Source organism: Triticum urartu, chromosome 3 (assembly GCF_003073215.2).
Source record: "Triticum urartu cultivar G1812 chromosome 3, Tu2.1, whole genome shotgun sequence".
Classification (NCBI taxonomy): Eukaryota; Viridiplantae; Streptophyta; class Magnoliopsida; order Poales; family Poaceae; genus Triticum; species Triticum urartu.
In genome coordinates, this window is record NC_053024.1 from 562,100,460 (window position 1) to 562,120,180 (window position 19,721).

Sequence of the window (19,721 nt, forward strand, 5' to 3'; positions counted from 1 at the left end):
GCGCGCCAGGAGGACTCCTACTAGGAGGGGGGAGGAAGTGGGGAGGGAGAAGGAAAGGGGGGCGCCGCCCCCCCTCTCCTAGTCCAATTCGGACCAGGGGGGAGGAGGCACGCGGCCCACCCTGGCTGCCCCTCTCTCTCTCCACTAAGGCCCATATGGCCCATTACTTCTCCCGGTAGGGTTCCGGTAACCTTCCGGCTCTCCGGTTTTCTCCGAAATCACCCGGAACACTTCCGGTGTCCGAATATAGCTGTCTAATATATCAATCTTTATGTCTCGACCATTTTGAGACTCCTCGTTATGTCCGTGATCACATCCGGGACTCCGAACTAACTTCGGTACATCAAAACTCATAAACTCATAATATAACTGTCATCGAAACCTTAAGCGTGCGGACCCTATGGGTTCGAGAACAATGTAGACATGACCGAGACACGTCTCCGGTCAATAACCAATAGCGGAACCTGGATGCTCATATTGGCTCCTACATATTCTACGAAGATCTTTATCGGTCAGACCGCATAACAACATACGTTGTTCCCTTTGTCATCGGTATGTTACTTGCCCGAGATTCGATCGTCAGTATCTCAATACCTAGTTCAATCTCGTTACCGGCAAGTCTCTTTACTCGTTCTGTAATACATCATCTCGCAACTAACTCATTAGTTGCAATGCTTGCAAGGCTTATGTGATGTGCATTACCGAGAGGGCCCAGAGATACCTCTCCGACAATCAGAGTGACAAATCCTAATCTCGAAATACGCCAACTCAACATGTACCTTTGGAGACACCTGTAGAGCTCCTTTATAATCACCCAGTTACGTTGTGACGTTTGGTAGCACACAAAGTGTTCCTCCGGTAAACGGGAGTTGCATAATCTCATAGTCATAGGAACATGTATAAGTCATGAAGAAAGCAATAGCAACATACTAAACGATCGAGTGCTAAGCTAACGGAATGGGTCAAGTCAATCACATCATTCTCCTAATTATGTGATCCCGTTAATCAAATAACAACTCTTTGTCTATGGTTAGGAAACATAACCATCTTTGATTAACGAGCTAGTCAAGTAGAGGCATACCAGTGACACTCTGTTTATCTATGTATTCACACATGTATTATGTTTCCGGTTAATACAATTCTACTATGAATAATAAACATTTATCATGAAATAAGGAAATAAATAATAACTTTATTATTGACTCTAGGGCATATTTCCTTCAAGAGGAAGGTTACGGCTACCATCAAAGTCTCAGAGTGGGGATGCTCCAGCAACCTCACACCGTCGTCGCATGTACAGGACAATACATTTCGTAAATGATTATATTGCTGCAACAAAGCAACTAGTAAAATTATACTGTAACACCCACAGTGTCAGGCTACAGTAATCTCCCCCTAATGATTTCATGTCATCAAATTAAACTAAGCCAAATTACCACATGATAAAAATCAAAGCCTTTTTCAAATTTAAAATAAAGTCAAAATAATATTTCTTCAAACATGAAAGATAAAATGTTCTTCTTGTGGAAAATATTCCATAACTAATTATGGTGATGAACCAACTTTTTTGTAAAAAAATTTAATGCCCTAAACTAAAGAAAACAGGGGATAAACCAATTATTTAAATGCTTTTAATTAACAAAAGTTGTAAAGAATTTTATTTAAATGCTAAACTTAATTATGGCAGTGGCCTATATTAATGATACTAATTTAGGTACTAACTTGGTATTTTATAAAACTAAAACAAATGAAACTATAATAGAAAACAGAAAAGGTTAAAAAAGGAAAAATATAAAAGAAACAAGAAAAGCCTTTCCTGCCCCCCGGGCCTCGGCCCACCAGGGACAGGCCTAGTTGGTCCGGCCCAGCCCCTCCCCGGGTCGCCTTCCCTCCCCTGTTCCCCCGATCGGGGTCGCAACAGGGGCGAGCCCCACCGGACCAGCTCGCCGACGGTGGCGGGTGGATAAGTGCCCCGGCTCTCTCTCTCTCTCTCTCTCTTCTCTCTCTCTCTCTCTCCCCCAGAACTGGAACCCTAGCCGGCCGCTATTCCCCCTCTCGCCTTGCCCAGATCCACCCCCCTCTCCCCTCAACTCGGTCCCGAGCTCGACCGAGCGAGCTCGTCGCCGCTGGCCTCCATTCCCGCGGCCACCTTCGTTCCCGCACCGCGCCTCCCTGTCCGTTCGCTCGGCCGACATCATCTACATCGAATACAAGCCGTCGCTGGAGCCCCTCGTGCCGGAGCAACCGGATCGAGCCGGTCTTCCTCCCTCTGCTCCGCTGTCGCCATCGCCGGAATCCGCGCCGCCGCGAGCACCTCGAGTCCTCCCCAGGCCTTCTCTGCAGCGAACGTGAGCACCCTACCCTCCTCTCTCTCTCTCCCCTGCTTCTCCCCCTGGCCATAGCTTCCCTCCCACGTCATGCCCGAGCTCGTCGCCGCGGTGGTGCTCGCCGTCGTGGCCACGCCTCGCGGGGCTGGTAGCCGACCACCCCCATTGTGCTCAGCACGCTCCCGGGGGCCTGTAAATCCCTCTCGCTCGCTTCATCGTGCCCCCTATCGTCATTCCGACGAAGGCCGAACTTCGGCCGCCGCGTCACTCGTCACCGCCGTCGCCACGGGCCTCCCCATAGCCTCCCGCTACCTCCATCGAACACGCCTCGGTCCCAGCTCGCCGTGGCACCAAGCCGCGCGCCGAACCGTGGCCTGGGGCTCAAACCTGAGCCCCCCCCGCCGCTTCTGTTGGTCGCCGGAGACCATCAGCGTGCACCGCCACGTTAAATTCCGGCGTGGGTAACCAACAGGTGGACCCCACGGGTTTAGCCTCTAACAACCACCCTAACACTCACTGACATGTGCCCCCCCCCCCCCCCGCAACCAATTAGTTTAGGTTAAGAATAAACTCAATTAATTAGTTTTAGACACTGACAGCCTGACCCAACTCGCTAATTAGATTGTTTAGGTTTAAATAAAACCTGTTTTATTAGCTGTCTCACTAACAAGTGGGGCCTACTGGTCAGGTTTGACCAGTCAACAGTCAAACTGTTGACTACTGACTGGGCTGCTGACTTAGCTCAGTGGCCCCACTGTCAGCCCCATTGACCCACCGTCTGGGTATACTTTTGGGTGTACCTAGCATTTACCCTTTTATTTCCGAATTAATGAATAATTTTAGAATATTATTTAAACTTTGAAAACTAATATAAGATAAATCGTGTGTCAGATGAAAATACTTTGTACATGAAAGTTGCTCAGAATAATCCAACGAATCCGGATACGCGGTCTGTTCGTCTGTCACATGCCCCTAGCATGGTGAACATGGAACCGTTCCCTCTCTTTCGTTTGTCTGGAAAATGCCAAATGCCGGGAAAACCCCTCCGGATGTTTTCCCTCTCCGTCTGCAACGTGTAGTCCTGCGTTAGAACACCCCTAGCGCCGTTTTTGTCTTGTCATGCTTAGTACTGCACCTGTGAGCTTTGTATTTACTGTTTCTTCCCCCTCTTCTCTTCGGTAAACCCCAAGACCGCTGTTGATGCCACTGTGATCGACTGCGTCGACGACGACCGTTCTTCCCTTTCAGCAGAGCTTCCACGCAAGAAAACCCCCATTGGTCATTCTGATATCACCCATTCCATTCTCTCTCATGCTTGCATTAGATTTTGCTACTGTACTTGATTGCTCTTATTCTGATGCATAGCCTGCTTTTGTAACCTGCTCTTGTACCTTACATGCTTATCCTAAACTAGTTAGTATAGGTTGGTTAGTGATCCATCAATGACCCCTCACCTTATCCTTGTTGCCCTTGCTGGATTATCAATTGACTCAATCTACATGATCAACGTCCAGGGCTCGACATATCACATCACACCCCCTTAGTTGTACGACTCTGCAGAGCTACTATCGAGTGTCGAGGGTGATACCTCATAATGCACTCCTGATGATAACTCTGTAGTGTAGCTATTCGGCCGTGGTTATCGAGGGTGATTCCTCCTTCACCACTCCCAATATGACTCCGTCGTGCAACACCTCAAGTGTGAACCTCGAGGGTGATTCCTCCTAGTTCACCTTGACGATTACATCAGGTGGATTCCATCGAGGGTGATTCCTCGGATTCCCCCTTGGTGTTTTGGACACACTGTTACTTTAACTTTACCACAGAACCATGTTACTGAAGTCGGGTCAGCCCTGAGGGGTACCCGCGAGTTGATGTGTACTCGGGTTGACCTGGAGGGTACCCGCGAGATTTCTACGTGCACGGCCGGGAATTCTGGGCCCTTGCCGTAAGTCTACGAGACGGGGCGATGGGGTCACATATCGTGAGTCTCTGCTCGTTACCGCGCGCTCCCAAGCCACTAACAAGATTGGGTATTTGATCTGAGTCGGGCACTGGCCTATACGCACTAACCACCGCACGGGAATAGTATATGGGCACTCGGCGTCCTAGTATCAGCCGGAGCCTTCTAGACGTCAGCGACTGAGCAGCGAACGCCGGGTTGGACTGGAAAGCATGCCCTTGTATAAGAGGGGCTAGGTCTGCTCACTGGCCGCCCACGCAACATGCAGGTGTGCAACGGGCGATGGGCCCAAGACCCCTGCGCGCATAAGATTTAGACCGGCGTGTTGACCTCTTTGTTTGGCCTAGATAGGGTTGCGACGTGTTGATCTTTCGAGGCCAGGCATGACCTAGGAAAGTGTGTACGGCCAGAGTAATCGAGCGTATTGGGTAATGTGGTGCACCCCTACAGGGAAGTTAATCTATTCGAATAGCCGTGTCCACGGTAACAGGACGACCCAGAGTTGTATTCCGATCTTTACAACTAGAACTGGATACTGAGATGTGGTATGGATATGATGGCTCCGGAATTGCTTTCTCGCAGGGAGTCGAGAAAGGATTTCAGGGCGTTAATGCTACAACATGTTTGCTAAATATAAACTGCTATTCTATACTCTTCTAAATGCTGCAAGATGCTTGGAGCTACTTGAAGATGTTAGTCTTCGATAGGCTAGGCTTTCCCCTCTATTCTGGCATTCTGGAGTTTAGTCCACAGCTACTACCCATTTCTTTGATACCAATGCATTTGTAGTGTAGATTCTTACTTGCGAGTATTTTGGATGAGTACTCACGGTTGCTTTGCTTCCCTTTTTCCAACTCTTTCCATTCTCCTCGGATGCTGCAATCAGATGGTGGAGCCCAGGAGCCAGATGCTACCGCCGACGACTACTACTACCCCAACGGAGCCTACTTCTACGTGAAGACTGCCGACGACAACGAGTAGTTAGGAGGCTCCCAGGCAGGAGGCCTTGCCTTTGCGATCGATGTTGCTTTTGTGCTAGCCTTCTTAAGGCAAACTTGTTCAACTTATGTCTGTACTAAGATATTGTTGCTTTCACTGACTCTTGTGTATTTGTAATATAAAGCTTGTATTATTTTAATTTATGCCTAGAGTTGTGTTGTGATATCTTCCTGTGAGAGTCCTTGATCTTGATCGTACACATTTGCGTGTATAATTAGTGTACGCTTGAATCGAGGGCGTCACATATACCATGTTGCACATCTCTTATCTATTTCTCATAAAAATTTTATTTGATAAATGACGCTTTTATTAATTGAAAATGTAGCATCAAACAAGCACAATTATAATGAGCAACACCCGTCTTCTCCATATCTTGAATGGACACGGCCAAAACATGAACTACCTAACAAAAGAAAATAAAAAAGCCGACATATCGGCAATAGTAATAAAGTCTCAAGTAACCGACACTATGCATATGTTGAGCGAGGTGATGGTCTAGTCCAAAGATTATTTTGCGACCCATGTTGGGTACAAAGTATAAATCATCTTAGTCGCCCTGCGTACACACATTTGTAATGCAAAGCTACATTTCTACAATAGTCTGTATATAATGGTGCCGCCACAGACTCACCCTTGTGTACAAAGTCTTCCCACGTCCACTTGTTGTCTTCCATACAAACCATATGGATGACAGAGGGGATCGATCCCATGTGCATATATGCAACCCACGGGATTTATACTAACATAAACTGACCACGACCGCGCCGAGGGTAAAAAAGTCAACCGGTTCGATAGTCAACTTCACAGCCTCGCACGGTACGTCTACAATTAGTTACTGATCTTAATTAATTCATCACGTAACCAAAGTAAACTACCCGCATTACATGATACTGACGACGAGATGCCGTCACTCCTCTCCGAATTGACTTACGGACTTGTGGTACGCTACAAGATAATAATCGTCGTGGATCACAGCAGTCCATTCAACAATCAGACGGTGAACAAAAGTCAGATCTCCCCCCCGCTTGCAGGGGGCAGACGGCCCAGCAAGCCAGCCCGTCAGAACTCAGAAGCTCGAGCACATAGTATGAACGTAGCAGCCACGCGTCGTACGCATCCCTGTCCGTATTCATTGGTACGACATTTCAATTTTCGAGTCACAACTCACAAGCAAGCTCCATCCGATCCGCCTAACCCCATGTAGATGGAGGGCCGCGAGCAAAAATGTCGTGCAGACGGCCGGCTAAACGTGGACCGATTTAAGCTCCGAAAAAGGAAAACGTGGACCGTTTCCGTGGCCCGGCCGCCGCCCGTCCGTCCGTTGGCAGGTCACGACGCCCCTCCCCTCCGTGTGCGCCCCGGGAAAATGCAGCGCATGTGCGCCGCCCCCAAGGTCCGGGATCCTAGTCCAACCCCGCACCAACCGCCGAGCCCGAGGGAGGATAGTTCGCTCGTTGTGGCGCTCCTGTACCGCCTGTTTGGTGGAGACGGAGACTGTGTACCGCTACCAGCTCGCGTGAAGACCAGCTGTCTGTTCCCGAATCGGGCAGCCAACGTTGACCCCGGCACCATGCCAGTTGCTCTTTTGGAGTTTTGGTGGTCAGTAAACGAGGGGAACGGAACGGATATCAAATCCTCAAGTGGTCTCATTTGCCATGCTCCAAAGAGCGCGCGCTCGCGTCCACGACCGATTCATCTCACGCTGATCGGATCCCCAGGAATTATTATTGGGAGCGGCACGCGACCCGCTCGCTTTGCTAATCATCCCCGCACGATCGGCCACCAGCCCACCACCGTGCGGTGCGGGTCGGCGTCGGCGCGAGCTCGCAAGGCCATGCTCTGAGAGGGAGAGAGCATGACCACGACACGTGCGCCGATGATCCGGCTCCTCCTCCTCCTCCTCGTCCCCGCCGCCTGCTGCTTCTCCTCCGGCTCCGTCGTCGCCGCCACCGACAGCATCGGCCTGGGCGCGTCCGTCACCGGCAACCAGACGCTCGTCTCGGCGGGCGGGATCTTCGAGCTCGGCTTCTTCAGCCCGCCCGGCGGCCGGACGTACCTCGGCATTCGGTACGCGGGCATCGCGGACCGGACCGTCGTGTGGGTCGCCAACCGCAACGACCCGCTCGTCAGCGCCCCCGGCGCCCTCCGGCTCGCCCCCGACGGCCGGCTCCTCATCCTCGACCGCCAGAACAGCACCGTCTGGTCCTCGCCGGCGCCCACCCGCCGGATCACCGCGGGCGCCGTCGCCCGGCTCGGCGACGACGGCAACTTCCTCCTGAGCTCGGACGGGAGCGGCTCGCCCCAGAGCGTGGCGTGGCAGAGCTTCGACTACCCGACGGACACGCTGCTCCCCGGCATGAAGCTCGGGATAGACTTCAAGCGGCGCCTCACCAGGAACCTCACGTCGTGGAACACCCCCAACGACCCCTCGCCGGGGCAGTACACGTTCAAGCTCGTCCCCGGCGGGCTCCCGGAGTTCTTCCTCTTCCAGGGCCCCAAGAAGATCTACGCCAGCGGGCCGTTCAACGGCGCCGGGCTCACCGGCGTGCCCAACCTCAGGTCCCAGGATTTCCTCTTCACGGTGGTGAACAGCCCCGACGAGACCTACTACAGCTACGCCATCACCAACCCGCAGCTGCGGTCGCGGTTCCTCATGGACGGCACGGCGGGGGTGGTGCAGCGCTACGTCTGGACCAACGGCCAGTGGAGCAGCTTCTGGTACTACCCGACGGACCCCTGCGACACCTACGGCAAGTGCGGGGCGTTCGGCTACTGCGACACCACCCAGGCCCCGCTCTGCGCCTGCCTGCCGGGCTTCCAGCCGCGGTCGACGGAGCAGTGGAACCTCCGGGACGGGACCGGCGGGTGCGTCAGGACGACCAACCTGAGCTGCGGCGCCGGGGCCGGGGACGGGTTCTGGCCCGTGAGCCGGATGAAGCTGCCGGAGGCGACCAACGCGACGGTGCACGCCGACATGACGCTGGACCAGTGCCGGCAGGCGTGCCTGGCCGACTGCAGCTGCAGGGCCTACTCCGCCGCGAACGTCAGCGGCGGGATCAACCGCGGGTGCGTCATCTGGGGCGTCGATCTGATGGACATGCGGCAGTATCCAGCGGTCGTGCAGGACGTCTTCATCCGGCTCGCGCAGTCCGAGGTCGATGCCTTGATCGCCGCAGGTTCGACCTCTCATCATCTTCTCAAGCTTTCTCCATAGTGAGCACATTTTAGTTACATTTCAGTTGAATTTAGCTTTATGATTGCATCACTGTCAAACTCTCATTTTCTTACATCTAACTCGATTTGTGACAAAATTTGGCTTGCTAGCGTTAGAATTCGACCATGTATGTTAGCTAGAAATAAGGAACCTCCACTGGCCATTGCGGGTCCATTGAGAGGATCGAGCATCACATCACGTCACTAGAAAGTTTGCTGGCCGGTCTAGTTGCATATGCGTCCAAACACCCCTGTCAACAGTGTGGAGGTCCAACATCAATGTGTTCTCTGTATCTTCACCACCCATAACCATCTGATAGCTATCAAACCGTGTTCTCTTGCACGGCGATGTCGCTTGGTCGACAATCTGGATGGGCCGTGCACGTGGACGGACTGGCACCACTTTCCTCACCTATTCGGTGTTCAATTTGAATCCAGCTCTTCTGTTAGGTCGTCAGAGTTCGGCCAGTCGATGAAACAGTCGCAATGGATATTTGTTATTCCGTGAGACTCGTACTAGTCCAAGCTTATCATCCGTCGGTCGTTGGGTACAATTGCAAATTTGTAATACCCACTGTTACTTTTTTATTCTACTGAGAGCACCAAACTCGCCGGATTACTCATACTTAGTTAAAAAGATAATCGCTGGATTAGGCGCCGTGCAACCCGCACAAGAAACGCCACTTAACACCCAAATTGCATCACCACCCAACCTGAAAGAGACATGGCTACAGAAAATGTCTTGTAGATATGGTAAACTAAGCTCAAGTACGGTGTACTTGGACTGGAAAAGTTCATAATTCACACAACAGCCAGTGTTAGACCGGGTCACCTGACTGACGTTCACCGCTGCTTTGATTTTCAGCTCGCCGCCAGCGCCCGAACAGGAAGCTGCTGATCGCAGGCGTCGCCGCTGCTTCCGGGGTGCTTCTTCTGGGGGCGATTTTGGGCTGCTGCTGTTTCTGGAGGAAGAAGCGTCAGGCCAAAACGGCGCCAAGTAGCCACAGCGACGTGCTTCCGCTGAGGCACAGGAAACACCCCGCGGCGAGCCCGGCACGGAATCAACGGCTGGAGGAGAATAGGATGGGTTCCGAGAAAGATCTTGACCTCCCGTTCTTCGATCTCGAGGCGATTCTGACTGCAACGGATGACTTCGACCCTGATAGTAAGATCGGGCAGGGGGGATTTGGTTCCGTCTATATGGTACGTATATATAAGAAATTAAGAATCAGTTGGCACTAGATAGAGAACCTTATTATTTTTACTGTTATAGATTTTAACCGAATGGATCTGCATTTCCATGAGCAGGGAAAACTTGAGGATGGGCAAGAAGTAGCTGTAAAGAGGTTATCCAAGAAATCAGTGCAGGGCGTTGGGGAATTCAAGAACGAGGTGAAACTGATAGCAAAGCTTCAGCATAGGAACCTCGTGAAGCTGCTAGGCTGCTGCATCGACGACGACGAGAGAATGCTTGTCTATGAGTTCATGCCCAACAACAGCCTAGACACATTCATATTTGGTCAGTTCATTTTCTTTGCAGAAACAGCTTCTAACTTCTTGTGCTGGGATTACATGTGCAATGTGCTTACCGCAGTTGATATATTTGTGCTGCAGATGAAGAAAAGCGCAAGTCACTAGTATGGAAGAACCGTTTTGAGATCATTATGGGGATTGCGAGGGGTCTGCTTTATCTCCATGAAGACTCCAGGGTCAGGATCATCCACAGGGACATGAAGGCAAGCAATGTGTTATTAGACAGAAATATGATCCCCAAGATCTCTGACTTCGGCATCGCGAGAATGTTTGGAGGTGATCAGACAACTGAATATACCATGAAGGTCATTGGGACATAGTGAGTACCATCTCTCTATTAATGTTTACATATACTACACTTGAAAATGCGCTTTCAAGCTGACTTGTGAGATGGTGGTTTTCAGTGGCTACATGTCTCCAGAATATGCAATGGACGGCGTATTCTCTATGAAGTCCGATATTTATAGTTTCGGTGTCCTGGTGATAGAGATCATCACTGGCAAGAGGAATCGAGGCTTTTACGACGACGAGCTTGATCTCAACCTCCTTGGTTATGTAAGTACGAGCATGATTAATTGTCAAAAGTGATAGATCTTTGATTGTTTATGTTACTAATATGCAATCATGTTGATCATTTTTTAGGCATGGATGTTGTGGAAAGAAGGTCGGGGTGTGGAGCTACTGGATGAAGCAATGGGCGGCACCTTTGACTACGATGTGGTGCTCAGGTGCATACAGGTCGCTCTCCTGTGTGTTCAAGTGCATCCTAGGAGCAGGCCACTGATGTCCTCAGTTGTCATGTTGCTGAGCAGTGAGAATGCAACAATGCCAGAGCCAAACGAACCTGGAGTAAACATTGGAAAGATCACGTCTGACACTGAATCGTCTCAAACACAGACAGGAATCAGCTTAACAGAAACTGCAGTGGATGCTAGGTAGTTAATTAAGGGTAGAAATTCTTGTTGCTTTGTTGGTTTGTACAGCATAGGCATTTCTATTTTACCTAGTGTCAAAAGATCTTGGATTTTTTAACTACAAGCAATGTTTAATTACTCATCAAAGAGCTACATCATTATATAAACATGTGCGCTTGTAGTGAACTACTCCCTCCGTCCCATTGTCTGTTCTTGTAGTTCAGTTTTTTTTAAACATCATCAACTTTTTTAATTAAAAATAATGGTTACATCGTTAATAAGAAGAGAAACAATTTGTTTCATAGGTTCTTCTATCCAATCGCTTGTCACGGAACATTTTGCTAAACTAGCAAGCTCATGGGCTACTTTATTCGCCTCCTATTACAATGTTCAAAACTAGTAAGTGGAAAATCGCAAGCCATAAAGTAGCAGTCATCAAAATCTGCGGCCGCTGCTCCTGCAGACGGTCCTTCGTTCTTCATTGCGTCAATGAATTTCATATTGTCAGAGTTTATAATGAGACGATTGCATCCCGTCTTTTGTGCCAGTAATAAGCCAAACCTAAGTGCTAATGCTTCAGCTGTTAAAACATCGGCACGCCATTCAATTTTCCAATTTCCACCAACAATGAAGTTTCCTTTGTCATCCCAAAGAACAGCACCCGCTGTGCCCCTTAGCAGGTCGTGATCAAATGAAGCATCCACATTCAGCTTAATAAACCCCCTAGGAGGTGTGCTCCATCCTTTGTTTTTTCTCTTAGCATTGTGTGAGTGGACATTAACATAATTTGCCATTATAACACGAATCCCCATGGATGTTTGGTACGCCTCTTGAGACTTTCCCTCATGAACCAAGTTTCATCTATTCCACCATAAATATCACACGGTTATAGCAATCATCTCGTGCATTCTGAAAACCCAAAATAGCTAGTTCTTGTTATGGCATAAGGAGTAATGATTCAAAGACCGACTCTCCCGCACGATCAACAACACATGCTTTTCTAATTGTTCCAAACATTCCCAATTTATCCCACACTTCTTTTGCTTTCTAGCATAGAAATAACATGTGCTTGGTATCTTCTGGCCCATTCGAACAAGCTGGGCATACGGGCGAAACTTTCATGTGTCTATTAGCCAGCGTAACACGACACGGTAGGGTCCCATGAAGCGTATGCCATATAAAGATTTTTACCTTCGCTTGACAAGCTAAATTCCAAATCTTCTTCCAAATAGGATTAACCTTGCTTCTACCCATACCATTTGTGTATTCCAATTTTCTTCCGTGTTGTTTAGTCCACTCCTCCAAATAAGCTGGTCATACGGTAAACAAATCGTTTTTTGTATAGCTCCAGGCAATGAAATCCGACATACTATGTATAGGGAGAAAGATCGCCAGTACTCTAGAAGCATCAATTGGCCAGAATGTTTGTGTCACCAAATCTTCATCCCAAAAGTTCATGACTGGATCAATTAGGTTAGAGACTTTCGTCAAAATGTTCCCACATCTAGGAGTAATAATCCTCCTATTCGCGCAATTTGGAATCCATGCATCTCTCAATATGTCAATATTTTGTCCATTTCCAAGCCTCCATATATAACCATTTCTGAGAGATTCAACACCCGACATAATGCTTGGCCAAGTGAAGGAAGAACCCTTTTTTAAGCTTGTATTCATCAGGTCACCTTCCGGGAAATATTTGGCTCTTAAAACTTTAGCACATAGCAAGTCAGGATTATCCAGGAGACGCCAGGCTTGTTTAGCTAACAATGCCAGATTGAAACAGTATAAATCTCATAATCCCATTCCTCCTTGAACTTTTGGGACACACATCTTTCACCACGCCATCCAATGCATTCTTTTCTGATTGTCCTCGTCACCCAACCCAAATTGTGATATCGCGTCAATAATTCCTTTGCAAAAAAATTAGGAATTTTAAAGGCAGACATGGCATAAGTTGGGATTGCTTGAACAACAGATTTCAGCAAAAAATCCTTTCCTCCAGCAGATAACAATTTTTCTTTCCATCCACTAATTTTCATGATAATTCTATCAATCAAGAACTGAAAACAATCGCTCTTGTCCATCCCCACATTGACCGGTAAACCCAAGTATTCGTCATTAAGTGCTTCCGTCATAATAGACATAATAGTACAAAATTGCACCTTGTCTTTCACTTTTGTATTCGGGCTAAAAAGTATGCTGGATTTTTCAACACCCATCATTTGCCCCGAGGCGACACGATAGGAATCGAAAACTGTTCTCAGACCTTTCGCGTTCCTTGCATTCGCTCGCATAAGGATCAAGGAATCATCCGCAAAAAGTAGGTTTGAAATTGCCGGAGCTTCTCTGCTAAAACAACTTTGAACTTCATCCTCACTCATTTACTCCACCACTCCCAAGCACACAATCTAGTGGTTATACTCTGTACAACAAACAAAGGTGACTTCACATGGTAAAATTTGCATCCATGGCCAGACTTGTCGTGGGCACCACGACACATCAGTTCTGATCCTTATTCTTGCCTATATTATAATTTATTCAAAAAACAAGTCAAATTGACACTAAGATGAATATAGAAGGATATGAAGAGCTATAACATAGATCGTTGTTGCAAGCAAATAACAGTTAGCATTGGTTGCACTTCAACCAATTATAAATGGCAATACTCCCATTCCGTTTGATCCCCCGCCCCCCACGTACACACACATAACCTGCCTCCCCCAACCATTATTTTCTTAATACTCCCATTTCGGTTTTTTCCACTGTCCCACTTTTCCTTTCCTTGTACGTTGTCACACCCTGCTGCCATCAGATAGCACCCCCGTCCAGGAGTACACCCCGCTGCCACCATACGACATCGCCATCCGGGCGTACACCGGTTGGCCCATGACAGCCGAGATTTTCCAAATCCTTGCCGTCATTGCAAAGCAACTTTGACTAGTGGCTCGCTGACAATATCCACCAAGTTCTACAAGACGTTCGTAGAGTTCACACTTCCTTTTCTCACATGTGCAATTGAGAGTCAAATCTATTATCCATACAAGGTCCTCAGAATTACTATAGCCACATTTCCCTTTTTGACGCTTTAGCCTAGCTTATCTGGTTGTGTTGTTGAGGATGGTTGTAAGATACTTTTGGTTGCTTTAATGTAAACTGTGGGGGAAAGGGGGGGGGGCTTTCATCTAAAAAAATAAGAAACATTGCTATATATACCAGGACTATTAACAAATAGTAGGTGTTTACGGAAAAAGGAGGTCAAACACATCAGGGCCTATTTTTAAAATACTACAAAAAACACTATTAGATATACCATGGTTTATAAAACTAAAGTATTAATTGGTGCCAAACAATTGTTATCCCGTTGTCAGAAGAGTAAATAAAGAACAGATTATCTACATACACATATTTATGAAAGATATTTAGTCAGCAAGAACATTTACTTGCCCACTTCATTGCAAACCAACTCATATGTGCCACTATTAATTAATGTAAAATTAGTTTCCATCTTAGCAAAATTTAGAACCAGATGGATAACTATAAAGAGGCCTAAATATACTTGTATTTCCTTTTTGCTTCCCCTAGGTGCTGCACGTAGAGTATGATGGTGTTAATCAAATGGACATAATTATCTTTACCTGGATATAATTTGCACCATTGAACAGAATTTATCCAATTTAAAACCGTTCTTCGTAGTATGTGCCTATCACAAATGAGTAAAATGTTAATAGAACTAAGTAGTTGTTAGATGAAAGCACGAAAAAAGGTGGGTTGCTAATTATGCTTATAGGTAGCTGATATACATGCTAGGAACAATTACTTATAGGTAAAGAGATAGGGGGATTGTGAAGCAATACTTGGTAATACTACATGGTAAAGATATGAAGAATATAATTGTGGGAAAACACATTGTGCCCAGATCTTAAAAGGGTAAATATGCAACTTTATCTGCTTGGAAGAAACTGACCTCTTCTTTGTGTCTTGCATAGCTTGAACTCTTATTTGCTGGGTCATGAGTCAACATTTGGAAGGATACTTTAAAATCAACACATAAATATGATCCAGTTTGAGAACATGTGTAGCATTTAAATACACATGTATATTCAGAATTACAGACTATGAGGGGCATGAGACGGATGTGCAACCTGCACTTGCCGGCCTCCATGCGGGATTGCATGCTGGCCTCTGCACGTAATTACACTGCATAATTCTTTCTTATTTAAAAAATAATAAACAACCATTAAAATAACTATTCTAATATGTTTGTTTGGCATATCACATACATGATGGAAGGAAATATTGACATTATATCACATAAAAAGTTATAAGCTTACATGTACAAAGGTGCTGACCCAGATCACAAACCAAACAAAGCACATCATCCGGCCTAAAAGAAAGAACGAAGAATTTGAGCAGCAAGGGACGCCCGAACACAGGCACACTTTGATTGCCCCATGTGTGAAACAAACAGCAGGAGAGATCAATCCTGCCACCAAATAAAAACAAATAAAAATTATAGAAAAGGAAAAGGAACTACTAATCAGAGGAGAAGTTGTTATATAGGCACTTGTGTGAAGTCAATGCATCGGATTCACTACTACCAATATACATCATAGTGCATGTTTTGGGTATCCAAATACCCCACTAAGATGCAACCTGCATCTAAGCTTTATACGTGTTCATGTGCAACCATGCATGTACTGAAGCTTGGAGAAAGCACAGACGCATAACACTAACAGCGGCCAGTAAACACACGCCGATGCAAAGCAGCGGCAGCGGCACAACGCACACACACGCTCAGCTGTGGCGGCAAGCACATCAAACACATACACACATCAACAAGCAGTCTGGCTTACTGAAACTATGGCTTCCATACTTCAGCAGGAGCTCAGAAAAATAGGGAAACATACTGAGTGGCCGGAGGATGGATGGATTGCGTGGCCTTGTGATTTTAGACTAGCGACAGTGGAAGTCATATAGATGTCAACATCACACTTATCTAGAAAAAATAAATGACGTGGCATGTAATTAATGAAGAAAGAGAGACATGTGGTAAGACTAGCCATAGTGGAGAGTAACATACACGTATCCCTATGCTATGTTACTACCTTCATAGTGGCTAGTAACTTAGGTGTGGTGTCATGCAAAACTTCATTTATTAGGTTATAGACTCATATTGCTTTGGGAGATGTGATGTTACAGTAATTAGCTAAGTTACTAGAACTACCTCTCTCTTCATTACCTCATTGCCACATAGACAAATTTGATGAGTTGGACTTGAAGTTACTTCCACTATGGCTAGTCTAACATAGCTAGTTACTGTAACATCACACATATCAAAAAAAGATGAATCTACAACCTAATAAATGAAGTGATGCATGAGGCTAGTCATAGTGGGAGTAACTTAGCTAGTAACATAGTGCACTTCAAGAAATTTTTGCTTACGTGGCAAATATTTAATGTGAGGTGCTAACATAATATGTTACTGTAACATAGCGCTTCCCAAGACAAGATGAGTCTACAAGCTAATAAATGAAGCCATCTATGACACTACTATCATGTTACTTTGTATTATGAAGGTAGTAACTTAGACTAGTGTCATATGCATGACACTAGTCTAAGTTACTCCCCACTATGACCAGCCTGATACAACATCTATGTTACTACCCACTATGACTAGTAATATATGCATGTTACTACTCTAAGTTACTGCTCACTGTGACTAGTCTTAGCCGAGTCACTACATCACGTTGAAGAAGCTGTCCTTACCGCTGTTCATCAGCGCCATCACCTCCATCTCGAGATCCGGCCGCATACCTACTTGCCCATGGTGACAATCTGGCCGCCGCCGGCCTCACTACAGCCGGATCCTCTGTCCTCGGCCCCGAGACCTTCTCGACTGTGGAGAAGAGGAGAGATCATCGAGTGGTTGTCTGGGATCTCAGACGCGTGCCTGGGCCGCATCGTCCCTCGCCCGCCATGCCGCAGCGGCCACAGGCTGGCCGACGTGAGGTTAAGTAGTCGATTGGATTTTTCCTTAAATTTTGTTATTTGTTTCCTTAAAATATGTTATTTTATTTCCTAAAGTAAATTGCATTGATGGGAGGAATCAGTTGATTTAGATAAGTTATGAAAGTTAGATCTGTGATTTTTTGTACCTTAGTGTTGGTTTACAAGGAAAGAGTGGAGAGAAAATAAAACCCGTAGAAAAGAGATGGGGGAGGGGTCGAAAAAATCAGTTGAAGAAAACCAATCAAAAGTGAGGGATGCAATCCTACCAACTATTCCATTAGAAGTAGAGATGCCTCCCAAAATCGAGGAAGATGGAGATTGCGCTGATATCACAGGAGAATTGTGCCCGTGGGGCTAAATTTTTCTGCAATTTTCTCTGGCGCAAATCCTTTCTAGCGTGATTTTAACATGATTATAAAACACTCCGAGCTGATTACGTTTTTCTTCTGTTTCTTGGTTTCGGGATTTGATATGTATACAGCCGGTCTATTGTGCTAATATTAGCAGAATAACTATTCTGATAACACTTCCGCACTGCACGCTCAACGCAAGTGCACGTCATTGTTTGAACCAAGTGTTCTGCAGTACTCAGGCGAGTGAACTTCTTGTCGCAAAAAAACTGCATGCTCTGTTTTTTCGGTACCTTTTTTGCTCTACTTTTTTAACCATTTATCGAAACGATGCGATGTAATATACCGTTGAAAAGCTATGAATTAGGCGCTACTTTGCCATGTTGAACATTTTTCGAGATTCCTCGCGGTTTAAGAGCAGTTTTGAAAATGGTGCGGCGTACGACGTGTGGCAGCGAGCGTTTTTTCACTTTTTTTTCTAAACCGCTCGTCGGAATGATGCAAATGATACACTGTTGAAAAGATATCGTCAAGGCGCATCTTTTTCATATCTATTATTTTCTCTAATTCGTTACGGTTTAAGAGCAGTTTCAAATTTACTAAATCGTGGAACTCTGTTTTTCAAAAAAATTTAATTTTTGGTACTATTTTCACTCTAGTTTTTGAACGGTTTGTTGAAACGAGGCGTGTGATCCGCCGTTGGAAAGCTACAGACGAGGCGCAACTTTCATATGTTGAAACTTTTTTGAGATTCCTTACGGTTTTATGTTAATTTTAAAAATCGTGCGGCGAACGACGAGTGACAGCGGCCGTTTTTCGTAAAAATTTTCAAACCGCTCGGCGGAATGATGCAAATGATACATCATCGAAAAGATATCGAGGAGGCGCAACTTTTTCATTTAGAACACACTCTCTAATTCCTTACGGTTTAAGAGCAGTTCTAAAATTACTAAAATGCGGATACTCTGTTTTTTGAGACACCAAAACCGACGTGTGTACTGGATTGGACAGAAGAACGCACTACTTCGGGCAGAAAACCGCACTGCATCAGACAGTCAAACGAACTTCATAATTTATCTTATCGGGCGTAAATTTTCTCAGATGAGCCTTTTTGTGAGTTCTTGTTGTCATTTTTTTATGAACGACAAAAGAACGCACTGCTTCGGACGGAAACTGCATCAGACAGTCAAGCGAACTTCATGATTTGTCTTATCGGGCGTAAATTTTCTCAGATGAGCTTTTTGTGAGTTTTTGTTATCATTTTTTATGAAATACAGAAGAACGCACTACTTCGGACGGAAAACCGCATTGCATCAGAGAGTCAAGCGAACTTCATGATTTTCTTGTCGGGCATAAATTTTCTCAGATGAGCTTCTGTGAGGTTTTGTTGTCATTTTTTTATGAACAACAGAAGAACACACTGCTTCGGACGGAAAACCATACTGCATCAGACAGTCAAACGAACTTCATGATTTTTTTGTTGGATGTAAATTTTCTCGAACGAGTTTTTGTTTCCTTTAAAAAAAATATACGAGAGTGGACCGCAGAGACGAGTGCAAATGAACCTCGACATACATGGAAGTGAACAACATTACTATTTTTTGTTTCGCTAATTTTTTCACACTTCCACGCTTTGTGCAAGTGAACATCATCACTCTCAAAAGTGAACCACATCCGAGGGTCAAGCACACTGCATGTGTTGATGTAATCAACTGATTTTTTAAAACACACGAAACAAATTGCACTTCATACAAAGGGACAATGAGCTGCTACATAAATTGAAGTGAATTACTTTTTTCAATCGTCCCACAAACAAAACAAATTGCATTATAGAAAGAAGTGAACCTCCCGTGGAAATTTCTTTCTCTTTCTTTTACAAAGTGAACCACTAAGGGGCTGCCCTTTTTCCACAGATTCGAACAGGGTTCAGCGAGCTGCACAATAATGTATTGTGAGCTGCACATAATTTCATCTAAACTACATGGTTAATGTTAGTGAGCTATATGGATGAGGCAACCGAACTGCACTTAAAATTACATTGCATCGAAAGAATATTATCTCCCACCAATATTCTTTTGGATTTTTTAGCAAACAACTGAACCACGCATAATAACAAAAATAAAGTACTGCACGACCGAGCTAACTAAGTTGCACGCACACTTTATGTTTTTGCCCCACAGTTGATGCTCATGGACACAATACATCCATCTGTTGTTTTACACAGCCACACTCATACATACACAGAAAATTAGCACTAGCCAGATAAAAAAATCAGCACCAACAGCCAGCCAAATTACAATTTGAGGACAGCCGAACTGCACTAGATCGCATTACAAGTACATATACAAAAAATAAACCACAGGGACACCAGTGAAGGACTGCATGTCACGGCCAGCCGGAGTGCAATTCTACT

At 46.0% G+C, this 19,721-nt stretch overlaps 1 protein-coding gene across 1 annotated transcript; it reads left to right on the forward strand.

The window, feature by feature from the left end:
- The first annotated feature begins 6,890 nt into the window (after positions 1–6,890).
- Positions 6,891–11,138, forward strand: LOC125545004 (receptor-like serine/threonine-protein kinase SD1-8). The gene is made up of 6 exons (XM_048708827.1): positions 6,891–8,465; positions 9,368–9,705; positions 9,811–10,021; positions 10,117–10,354; positions 10,440–10,590; positions 10,678–11,138. The coding sequence occupies exons 1-6, from the start codon at positions 7,145–7,147 to the stop codon at positions 10,972–10,974; spliced, it is 2,556 nt and encodes an 851-aa protein (XP_048564784.1). The 5' UTR covers positions 6,891–7,144; the 3' UTR covers positions 10,975–11,138.
- Positions 11,139–19,721: the final 8,583 nt, after the last annotated feature.